The following is a 12,388-nucleotide window of genomic DNA, read 5'->3' on the forward strand; positions in this document are numbered from 1 at the left end:
CCTCACCTTGCCAATTCCTCAGCTGATCCTGTTTCCTCAGACTGGAAGCCTCTGAGTCCTCATCCAAATAGTTCTCAGCTGAACTGCTGCTCAAAAACCTAAAAGCTTAACCAGGCTATAGTTCCTCATCCTCACACCTTAAATACCTTTCTGCCTCCTGCCATTACTTCCTGGGATTAAAGGCATGAGTCACCATGCTTGGCTATATCCTTAAACACACAGAGATCCAGGCAGATCTATGCCTCTGGAGTGCTAGGATTAAAGGCATGTGCTACCACTGCCTAACCTCTATGTTTAATATTGTGACTGTTCTGTTCTCTGACCCCAGATAAGTTTATTAGAGTGCACAGTATTTCGGGGAACACAATACCACCACAATGCTTCATTTTTGTACCCAACTCAAGAAGGATTAATTATTTCCATTATAACACATGAGAAAATGAGGGTGGGCATCTACAGGACCACCATACAATAAATACTTTGGGGGCTGTAGAATTTTGTTCTATGCTTAACATAGTAGACCTCTGGCCACATGCTGCAACTGAGTACTTGACATGTGGCTAGTGTGACTGAACAAAGAAATCTCAGTTTCATTTGCTTTCAATAGATTTAAACTTATCAAAAGATCAGCTAGACAGGCCAAGGGACTTACAGATTGGGCAATTATTTTCCAAACATGTAGTTCTAAGCTTAAGATTTTTTGTTTCTGGGAACTTTCCAAAAAACAACAATCTATCTGATTTCCCAAATTTTGCTCTTCTTTCTCCTTGCCAAAGCCTAGTTTGAGGGAAAGGGGTGGAGTGGAGGGAGAGAGAGGCCATACTTATTTTCTGACCATTTCAACCTCTGCAAAAATCATCATTAGGTGATGGAAATAATTGCAAGAAGAATAGGCCTCAAAGTTCTGGACAACAAGAAACAACACCCTCCATGGGGAGAATAGAACTTTCTAGTTAAAGATGACTAAGCCAGGGGATGTAAGTACAAACAAGACAGAGTCTTTGAGTGTATTGAGAGGGGACAGTGTCAGCACAAGCAGGGGTGAAGCTTGGGGACCTTGATCATTTACACCCTTTACAAGAAAAAAGAATAATTCCATTATAGACAGCAGTGACATGCCAGGAACAAGAGCTGGCCAGCCATTTGTTAATTTATTCCTCCATTTCTTACTATCCACTGTCTTATCAGTTTATTTATTTATTTATTTATTTATTTATTTATTTATTTATTATTGGTTTTTTCAAGACAGGGTTTCTCTGTGTAGCTTTGCTCCTTTCCTGGAACTCACTCTATAGCCCAGGCTGGCCTCGAACTCACAGAGATCCACCTAGCTCTGCTTCCCGAGTGCTGGGATTAAAGGCGTGTGCCACCACTGCCTGGCTGTCATATCAATTTAAAGCACTTGAAGTTTCAAAGGATAAGGACTGGAGAGATGTCTCAAGTGGTAAAATGCTTGCCTGGGACTGGGAATACATACATAAGGCTGGGAGAGGTTTGGATGTCCAGCACCACAGAAACAAAAAAGAATAAAGAAGATTTCACTTGATGCTAAAGTGCTTGTCTTGCTATCATGAGGCCCTGGGTTTGATCCCCAGAACCCACTTTAAAAAGAAGGGACAAACAAATAATCTTATAATAATCAACACAGCAGAGATCCAAAAAGTTGAATCCCCAGTTTGCTGGGCCAGTGAGCCAGCTGAGCCTAATTAATGAGCTCCAGGCCAATCAGAGACTGTGCTTCGTGAACTAAACTGGACATGTTCCTGACAGCAACAAAACATCCAAGGGTGTCCTCCTGCTTCCATATACATGTGCACCCATGTGCTTTTGGACCTGAACACGTGTATTCATACATAGGTATTTCTATGCATGTGTGTACACATGCAGGCACACAACACACACACACACACACACACACAAGCATACACATGCATACATGTAAAAAAGAAATGTCAACGTTTTTGCCAGTTTTGAAGCAGAATTGTTATTTGTCATAAAAGCACAACTAAGATTAATGAAATCACGTTTTATAAATCTATACCTTCTGTTGATTTCATTGTGATGAGGAACAGGGCTGTCAGGGAGAGAGACTTGCATGTACAAACGGTCTCCCAGAAGCCCCACGATTCCTGTGAGTATCTTTGTGTGTTGAGCCTCAGTTCTGAATCTGACCTGTGATATTTCCCTTCCATATCCACTGTGCAGAGGCCAAGGAGAAGAATGTGATGACATGAATAAGCTCAATGGTGATGGCTGCTCCCTCTTCTGCCAACAAGAAATTTCCTTCAACTGCATTGGTGAGTCTTTGTTGTCTTTGGCCTTGGCTGATTGTCCAATTATCATAATCACAGTTATGACTAAATAAACTTCATTCATTTCAGTTCATATTTATCAAGTGTCTCCTATGTGACACACACTGTCATAAGCACTGTGAAATACAGAAAGGGAAAAATAAAGTAAGACAGAAGGACAAGCATGTCTGTCCTCAAGAGCTCATGTCCTCGTAGATGATGACAGTGACAGGTGACTTTTTTTTTTTTTTATCATCCTTTACCTCCCAGACATTATTGGTTTTCTCCACACCAACTGCCCAAGATGACTATTTTTATAGTATATCTTGTGTAATTCTTTTATTCTTTAGAGGTAGGAAAAAGCAGAAGTTGAGGTGATTACAAAATGTTTTCTGAATCACACTGATCAGCAGAGGCTGGAGAGGGAATGACTTAACCTGGATTGTGTGTGATTCTCAAGTCTCAGCTCACCCTACTCCATACACCCTCCAGCTGGGGAATCTACCTGCTGCCTGGGTCCTTGCTTCAGATCCAAGCTGTGCAGTCTCTGGGATCTGCAGCCCAGGATAAATAACAGACAAGTCCGTGCTCAGAAAGCAAACCTCCTTTTCCCACCTTTACCAAGTCGGGTGGGAAATGTGTTTTCCTCTGCCTTCTCGAGGAGTCTGGCCTATCTTGTTGTTTCAGCCCCACTTGGGAGGCCCTGTCCAGCCCCAGGGCTGGTAAACAGACAGGGGGTGGGGGCAGGGATGGAATTTTGAGCTGGCCCAGATGAGATCATGCTTCCTTTAAGATGCAAATCGATACCTGAAGATCAAAGGTCCTCTGGCTAATCCCTTGGGCTGGAGGTGAAAACTAATCACAATTCATTTGCAAGTACAAAGGACAGAGGTGCACTATCTGAAAGGGGACTGGGCAGCTACAGAGGGGATGAAAACCGCGGTGGGAAGATTTCTCACTGAAAGGCAGTTTTCCAGGAAGACTATGGGGAAAGAGATGTCATCGCATCCTCGCGTCTGCAGTGCGTTAAAGCGCCGGGCTTAGACAGTCTTCCTCCTAGTAGATTGGAGTCTGTGAGGGTAACAGAAATGCATCGTTTACTGTTAATTCCATTCTGAACACATTCAGGACGAACCTACTAGCTATCTCCTGCACCAGGTAGGAGCTAAGCAACACAAGGGGCATGCTAGGCAAATGAATATGGTTAGAAAAAGGAAGACACCGAATGAGGGAGGACTTGACAGTTTTTAGGCAGAACTCTGCCTCATTTCTTTTTTTTAATTGCAGAAGACTTTCTCTCAGGTTGAGAGTTAAGTGTAGCCCGTTGTGAAAGTTTGATTAGCAACTAGCCTAGTGGTATGGCAGCAGGAAACATTAATTAAAATCAAGAATCAAGTGCTAGACCTCGTGCTAAGCTAAGGACTTACATAAGGTTGACCAGGTTTGGGCCTAAGTCCGCTTCCTCTAAGTGGAAATGATTAGGTGAGGAGGTCTCTGAGAATCTGTCCTTCTTCTGTATGGTTCCCAATGTGTGCAGCTGAATTCTTCATAATTGCAAACTTTACTTGAACCCAAACTTTGCCTTTGCCAACCATCACTGATCCCAATCTGTATCAAAGAATACTTACCTACTTGACTTATGTGAATGCAGTATGTCACTTTGGAACTCCCTGGAAGAAAGTAGGTTCTGGTAAAGATGGGGTGTTTGGCATGGGTCCCCTAAAATAGATGCTTTAGAACTCTTCAACAATGCACACAACTGGGAAGATGCTTTCAGGAAAGGGCCAGCACCCTGCAGTCCACAGATCAGAACTGGGGTTATAAATTGGAGGAACAGTGGCCACTCTCCTTGTTCCTTTGTCTGAACGCTTCCCAGGCACAGCAGAGCTGAGTGAGTGAAAGAAAGATCCCATGCCCCAGAGAACTCCAACTATTATCTCTTCCTTTAGCTACAAAAATGCTCACTTGCTGGTCTGTGCATCAGAGCTATTTGACTCTTTTGGTTGCTAGAGAGTAGATGGAAATTAGGATGTTATTCACCACTTATCAGAAAAGGAACTGAACTTTATATAGAGAGTAGTAAGACTTAGAGACTCTTCTAGAAGTAGCACTAAGTGGTAAACCTAGAATCTGCTTTCCTTGCTTGTTTGGGCCTCACTTTTCCTTTTCTTTGACTAAATGTTCAGGATTAGAAGTTTCCAAAATATGCTCTCTAGCATTTGTGAAGAAAGATAAAATGAAGAAAAGGGTATTGTCAAGAAGATGAGACCCAGTTCCTCCTAAGTCCATCTTACACACATATTTTTCACTGCGTTCTAAGTGTTTTCTTGGGGGTAGTATTTGATGGCCATCTTTTGTGTGTCAGGCATATTTGTAAACTATTATTCTCTGGGCAACTTTTTCATGGGTCACTTTTACAAAGCAAGAAAGGAAGGCTTTGTGGAGAAGGTAAACATACAGGGTTAAGCTGTTTAAAAACAGTGCTGTAGTAAGTTAGTTGCAAAGGAGTTCACTCATCAGTTCTGATTTAAAAACTTTGGAAGTTAATGGGGACTTTATTATTATGAAGCAATTCATGTAATAATTTAATGGAGTGAAATATATAGATGGTGTCAAAAGAAGTCTCTCTCTTTTTCTTGTACATTGAGTGATGTCTGTGTTAGAGCAAAGATATCAGCTGTACCCCTGACTGATCATTTAGAATTCCATGACAGACACTTACAGAGAAACAGGCATTCCAGGCAGAATGGAACACATCCTAAGATACCAGATCCCAGGGACTGTATTCCAACACAAACTCCAAAGCTTCAGTCTGAAAAACTTCCTTTCAAGAAAAACAACACAAGTATAAACAGGGAAATTTGCGCGCACGCACACACACACACACACACACACACACACACACACACACACAATAGCTTTAATAACTCAGTGGTGTGGGACTGGAGTGTTGGGGAAGGTTTGACTGAAGAGGACATTCTTCTCATCATTGTGCATGTCAAGAACAGTGGCCAAGAAAATAGACCTCTGTGAGAATGACGTGGGTTCATACCACAGCTTGGAAATACAATGTTGACTAAGACTTGGTATTGTCATTCAGAAAATGCGAAAGACCTAGGGCTCATCTGTGGCAGATATCTATTACTATCCTCTTTCTAGATTTGAGGGATCAGAATCAGAATCAGAATCATTCTCCCAATGAGGTAGAGCACAATCCTCATTAGAATAGTTGAATATCCAAGCTTCTTCCCTAAGTCACCCAGTAGCTTGAGTGGGGCTCACATTTACCTTCTACCCCAAAAGACAACCAATACACAACTTGGATTCAAAAGCCACTGTGGAATCCATTTTGATGAGGATGCAGGAAAGTACTAGAGACACCCTCTAGCATCAGAGCTGAGGAGACAGGAACAGGTGTGTTAGTTCTTTCCAAGGCTAGTCCCAAGGCCAGATCTTCTGCCTGAAATTGGCCTTTAGGGCATGCACTTTCTGGTGTCCAGCCCTTGAAGAAAGCCTTCCATCAGTTATTGGGTATTTCAAATGGCTGATTTATTTTGTTTATTTTGCTTAAGCTAACCCAAGTTAATTTCTGTTGATTATATCTTAAAATCCTAACTGAAAGATATCCTCACAACAGAGGAGGAAGTTTAGTAGCATTTCTTGAAGAAGCTTCCCTCTCTTGTGTGATGTGGGAAGACAGGTGTTGTGGAAGACCTATCAGCTACAACAGTCCTCTACGGGAGCACCACAGTACTGGAAGGGCTAGCCCTATGTTATGCTGTTTTATTTAATATGATCCTATGTGTGGCTCTTATTCCAGATGTGAGATCTGATATTTTTCATGTTGTCTCAACTGACCTGAGCTCACAGAGATATATATGGTCCTACCTCCAGACTGAATAAAGGACCCTGCTTTTTCTACTCTGGAACTTTGCATTTGGAAAGATTTTCCTTCCTTCCTTCCTTCCTTCCTTCCTTCCTTCCTTCCTTCCTTCCTTCCTTCCTTCCTTCCTTCCTTCCTTCCTTTTTTCTTCCCTCCCTCCCTTCCTTCCTTCTGATTTGCATTTCTGATTTTTCCTCTTCTGTCTCCATCTCCTCCAGTCCTCTTAGTTCTTGTCATCCTTCTCCTGCTCCTCCTGCTCTGCTGCTTTTCTTTACCACTCCTGTCATCACAGACCATTTAGAAGGGCTGTTTTCCCTGGGCCAGTAACAGCAGTGGGAGGGTGGGTGACAGATTTACGGGGGCATTCCCCTTCACTTTTCAGAAGCCCACACATCCGGAAGTATTCCCAAGGTGCCAATGTGTTATTGTGCAACACTCTGGTGACTTCCCTTTCCCACTTTCCCACCCCCGGTGCCCTAGTCCCCCAGAACATAATAAGTTTCTTATTAAAACAAATACCGCCCACAAGTCCTCTTGAGTAATGCCGACTACATCCCCCTTGCAATGTGGAAATTATCTTGTCCTCTTTCCGCCTTTTAGAACTATAACACACACCAGGCCTGGGGTTTCCTTTCAAAACCGTGGTATCAGTGAAGTGATAACTCCCCCAGCAGGCGCTGGCTGGAGGCATTGTTCAGCAGCAATGGGGATTCCTCTGTAAGGCACTGAGTCATAAACTACAGACAGGCTGCTGATAAAAGCCGAAGGAGGGAAGGGAATGGTCAAATTAGTCAGACAAAATGTGCAGGATCCCCCAAAGGGATTGCACTTAGTCATATATCTTGAGGCAAAGCTGAAAACATGTTACCTTTAGAGAGGACACTTACGCCTTCACAGGAGATGCAACCAACCCTGGGTGTCTTCATCTCCCACCCTGCACACTTCAGGGTAGTCCTGGATCATTCTGTCCAGGTTCTGGTTTAGTGGTGAACCTTATGCAGTCCAGCACCTTGGAACCTCAGGTTTGCAGTCTCTGAAAGGCTCTTTATGTTTTCGATAGCCACATAATACTGAGCAATCCTCGTTTGTCTAGTAGCTATTTAAAGGCTTGAGGAGACTCTAACCTTGCTTGATGCTGATATATAGACAAGAAAAAATCAAAGTCATAGAGACTCCCACATCATATCTCCCAGGACTGCAGGCACTCCTCCTGGGTCCTTCTCTCTTCATCCCAACTCCTCTCCCCCAGCAGCTTTCAGCCTCACTTTGTCTCTCATCTTTGACAGGGCATCTCCACCCCTGTGTTAGAGCCAGGGCCAGTAACTCAATTAGCACTCCCTACAGCCCAGGGTCCTCCCTCTCCATGAGGAAGATAAGGGGTAGGGGGCTGAAGATCAATCTGCCTTGCCACCAGTTGCTGGGAGGGCAGGGGGTCACCTAGCCTGTGGCCCCTCTGTCAGGCTGTCCTGGCCTTAGTGAGCCAAGGCGAGAAAGGAAAACAAGAAGATGAATCGTTGTGTCTTCTTGGTGGATATTCTGAGGAAAGTTTAGAACAACACTGACTAAAAAAGAAAACAGTATCTTAGGCTAGCCGGGAGGGAGACAAGGGATCCAGCTCTGCTGGGAGCTACATTGCTTACTATTTTTTTCTTTCCAACAATGTGTAACCATAATGGGCATTCTACCTCTCACCTTAGAAAAAAATAAATTTATGAATCAGAATCAGACTTTTCCGGTTGCCTAGATTCACTCACACTTCCCTCCATTAAAAAAAAAAATATATAGTAACTTTCCCCTAAAAGACTTCCTTGAAGCGATGTTTACATTGGCTTAAAGACAGGCCTTTATTAAAGAAAAAGAACTAGAGAGAGAGAGAGAGAGAGAGAGAGAGAGAGAGAGAGAGAGAGAGATGGAAGGAAGGAAGGAAGGAAGGAAGAAAGAAAGAAAGAAAGAAAGAAAGAAAGAAAGAAAGAAAGAAAGAAGAAAGAGAGAGAAGAGCGCTTTGGAGGATGGGGAATGGCAGTGATGGAGTCAGGATGTGCACAGCAGTAGCAGAGCAACATGAAACATTGTAGTTACCACCCCGGCATCTGGGTGAAATCCTGGTGCTGACACTTTAACCCTATGCCTCTGTTTTTTCACCAGTAAAATACATCAGTTATCATTGCTATTTCTTAGAGTTGTTGTGAAAAACAAACATACTTCCTCATCTGGGGGACGGGCTTAGTTTGCCATGAGTTCCATCCACAAGGCAGGACAGGCAAGTAGAAAAGAGTTCATTTATGTTCAGCATTGAAACTGGTGACCCCTGATAGTGTGATATGAATGTTCTTTATTATTATTATTATTATTATTATTATTATTATTATTATTATTATTAACACAATTCATTCAAAAGTTGTATCAATGCTCCCAGCAGCTATAACTAAAGTCATTATCTAGTTTGGTAGAAGATAAAACTGTGAATCTGAAACATTATGTATACTGCTCAAGGTTGTACAACTAGACTCAAGAGAAGTGGATTTACAACAGATAGCCAATCTGTGTGCCTCATCAGGCAGGGTTCCACTTGTTGGATGCCTAACTCCACTGGTACTATGCTAAGAAACTTTCTGAAAAATATGGTATCATTAAACCTTCCAGAGTAATAATACGCATCTTGCTGACCAGAAAATAAAGGCAATGAGTCAAGCTTGAGTGAACTGTCCAAAGTCATCTCACCAGGTTGGACAGAAAACAATTCAAACACCAGAGACTGTGTCCAAAACCCAAATAAAGTCTCAAATGAGTAGGAAAGTATTTCCTGGTATTTCTGTTTGATACCACTGAATCCCTGAAGGAAGGAAAGTGAATAGGCATGTCTTTCTTGCGCCTTTGCCGTGACATGATTACAACCACCAAAACAAAACAACAAACAACAACAAAAACAAAAAACCCAAACAAACAAAGCTTCTCTACATAAAGTCCACTTCCTCAGTGATGGCATGATGGGACCTTCTTTCCCCAAGCCTTCTCTTTTTCCTCTTACATCAGCCTCAATGCTTTCTACCATCTAAGACAGGGAGAAAATAGCACTCAATCCGTTCCCTTTGCCGAGGCTTCATTGGGGAGCATGGAGTCTGTGGTTTCTATCTGGGTGGCCATGGACCCCTTTCTCCTGCCTCTGAGGCTCAGTTTCCTTTTCTGGGAAATAGACACCATTATCAAGGCCATAATTGTCCAGAGTATTAAAGATGATTCAGGGCATCTCATGGGCTCCTCTTCTTCCTCCCTCTGTATCTCACAATTGGCTGATGCAGAAACAGTCGGTGCATCTAAGGCAGGACTGGTTCTGAGCCAGATCTTTGAATTCTGACACTAAATCACTGTGGTTGGTACCTCTTGTAGAGTAACTAGGCATTCCCACACACAGCATCAAGTGATGAGGCTGAGTTAGATGAACCCAAAGGGCCTCTGGAGTCTAACTTCGAGAATTAAAATCCCAGATTGTTATTGTTTTAAAACTGTGTGGTTTTAAAAGAAGGGCTCTGGGAGGAGAAAGGAATTCCTTTCACCCTGAAGGTCAAAAGGGGTCACCAAGGGCACAAAAGAGCAGGAAAAGGAGGCAATGGGGCGGAAGGCTGACGTGTGGGCAGGACCAAAGATCTGAGTCCTCGACCGGGAGGTCTGAGGAATACATTCAAAGTTCTCAAGTCAGTATTCCTTAGGATCAAGCCTGCCTATCTGCCACAGACCAAAGCCCACTACCCCCTTTGCTAAGCAGGGAGGCCTGCCCAACAAAGAGACAGAGCTGGAGTGAAAAGAAACAGGAGGCCTCTGATACCAGCAGGGAGGAATTCTAGCCCTTAGCCCTGGGTCAACTTCCTGACTCTCAGAAAGGGCTCAGGATCAGGGAACCCACTTGAAGCTTTCTTAAATATAAGGAATTGAGACCAGACTTTGACATGTGCTTCTGAAGGGCAGCCAGAGTCCTGGCAGGTGAATCTGGGCAGTTAGGAACAAGGACTTCCTTATGGAACTGAAAATGACCAGAAATCCATCTGCCTTGAAGTGCATCTGTACACTAACAGCTTAGGTAAGCTTCAAGAGGGAAGAAGCCACTAGAACTGGTCTCAAGGCCTTTCTCTGGGCTGTGGCTTTCTTCTGTTGCTTGCAGTCCATGTTGAGTTGGAATAGACATTTAATATTCATGAGCTGTGATCTCCACTTGAAGGGAGTGCCCTGGGGGAAATTGAAATATTAAGCAAGGGAGGAATATAGTCCTAATTGTATCCTCCTTTTCTTTTTTGGAGACAAAAGTAATGTTCTGAAAATAAGGTGATGGATGGACAGTCAAGGTGATGTGCAAACTTCACCATGAGGAAAAGGGCAGCTGCTTGCTCCAACATGTGCACGCAGGGCCAGGCTGAAGCTGGTGCAAACTGGCTACTGGCTTTCACCCTTCCTCTGTCACTTCCCATTGATTGTACCTTCTGTTTGCTAAGCTCTGTGCTCTGTGTTTCAAAGAAGCAGCAGTGTGTAGGGAAGGCCAGGGAGGGCTGGAAAAATGCCCATGAGGGTGATTTCAAAGTCACTGCTACTAGGAGTTCAGATTATTCAGCACTCAAGGCAGGGAAGGGCTTTTGTAGTGCTAAAAGAGGGTCAGCATGGTGGATTACAAGGAAAGCTGAGGACATAACCTTGCAGGCAGAGGTTCTTCAAGGCCTGTGAGGACTGTGGTGACTTCTGGCCTCAGGGGAGGAGAAGGGGGCAGGTATGTGTCCTCTCAGCAAATCAATCACTACCTAAGGACAAAGCCAACCCATTGAAGGTTTTGGCAAATAAAGTCTGATTGCAATGTATTGAGGCCTCTTTGTAACTATACTGCCACTACAAAGGAGGGCTATAGTGTTTCCAATGGAAGCCCAATGTGGCCTACAAAGTCAGATAGTTACTTTCTGTACTGAAGATGTTGTTCACAGATGGCTGCTGCAAAGCAAGATGGATGGATAGTAGGTACAAAAATAGCAGTTTTTACAGTGAGAGATAGATTCAGGTAGATGAGGGTGAGAGAGAGAGAGAGAGAGAGAGAGAGAGAGAGAGAGAGAGAGAGAGAGTAAGGCAAAGGGAGAAAGGGAGAAGGAGAGAGAAAGAGAAGGATCCTTTCACCCATCTCCAATTTTGGTGCCCCACATTTGTGTTTACACATCTGTGTCCTTCATCCTTGAAGAAAGAAGGACTTCCGTGTCCCCAGCTTGCTGCTCTACAAGCCACTCTCTGATATACTTAAGCAGGGGACATTTTGTGGCTGAAAGCAATGGCTACCTGAGCCCACATGGCTTCACTTCTTACAGGATCAGACAGCATCTGTAACCCACCCCACCTCTGGGAGGCCTAACTCTGATGTCCCAGGAAATTCCACTGAAGTCTCTCTTTTTAGACCCACAATGCCGCTGAAAGACAAACATTATGATGACCTCTTTCTGGATGACACAGCAAAGCTCCCAAATACATGAGCAATTCAGTAAATATTTATGGAGTTGAGAAATGACCACCAGAGGAGCAAACCTTCCCCAGTGTCCCTCCCTGAGCCAGAATGACTGCCACACGTGTCACTGACCCTCCTTTCCTGATCCTCACAGGGCCATGGATGGTGGAGGCTCTACTTCCATGTTATTGAGGCTTTGGGAGGCAACGTAGGTGGTTGGAAGTAGGTGCTCGTAAGTGGTGAAGTTGAGATTGGAACCTAAATCATCTCCACTGAGAAGTTAAGAGTCCCCCAGATGCCTTCCATGAGAATGCCAGATCTTCAGATAGGGCCTGTCTTTCTCACTCACCCTGGCAATATTCATACTAATACAGAGAATGGGTTCTTAATGCAATTCTATTAATTAACTTACTTCTATGATTTTTCTTCATTAAGTCTCTTTAAATTAATGCCATGGGCCCTATAGGCTAGTTTTAACATCGTATAGGTCATCTATATAAAGAAATCAAGACACAGAGGTGTTCAGTAATTTATTCAAGATTTGCATTCACCAGAAAGTAAGGTATTCTAGGCCTGAAAGTGTGGCTCCTGGGCCTCTAAGCTGAACTACTTCTTTTAGGTTACATTTTTATCTTTAGGCTTATCTACTAAAAATGGGTACTCTGGGGAGCAGAAGGGCCTAATAGCAAACAGATAATGAGAAGGGGAAACAATACAAGAAGTAGTGGAGACTTCCCAGAACAAAAG

General features: G+C 43.5%; 1 protein-coding gene across 1 annotated transcript in view; it reads left to right on the top strand.

Annotated features, from left to right (window-relative positions):
- The window catches only part of Pappa (pappalysin 1), a 252,295-nt gene that overhangs the window by 125,396 nt on the left and 114,511 nt on the right, over positions 1–12,388 (top strand). Inside the window, 1 exon segment of the mRNA XM_037202665.1 lies at positions 2,206–2,297. Coding sequence (XP_037058560.1) covers positions 2,206–2,297 — 92 coding nt within the window.

Source organism: Peromyscus leucopus, chromosome 2, assembly GCF_004664715.2.
Source record: "Peromyscus leucopus breed LL Stock chromosome 2, UCI_PerLeu_2.1, whole genome shotgun sequence".
NCBI classification, from domain to species: domain Eukaryota; kingdom Metazoa; phylum Chordata; class Mammalia; order Rodentia; family Cricetidae; genus Peromyscus; species Peromyscus leucopus.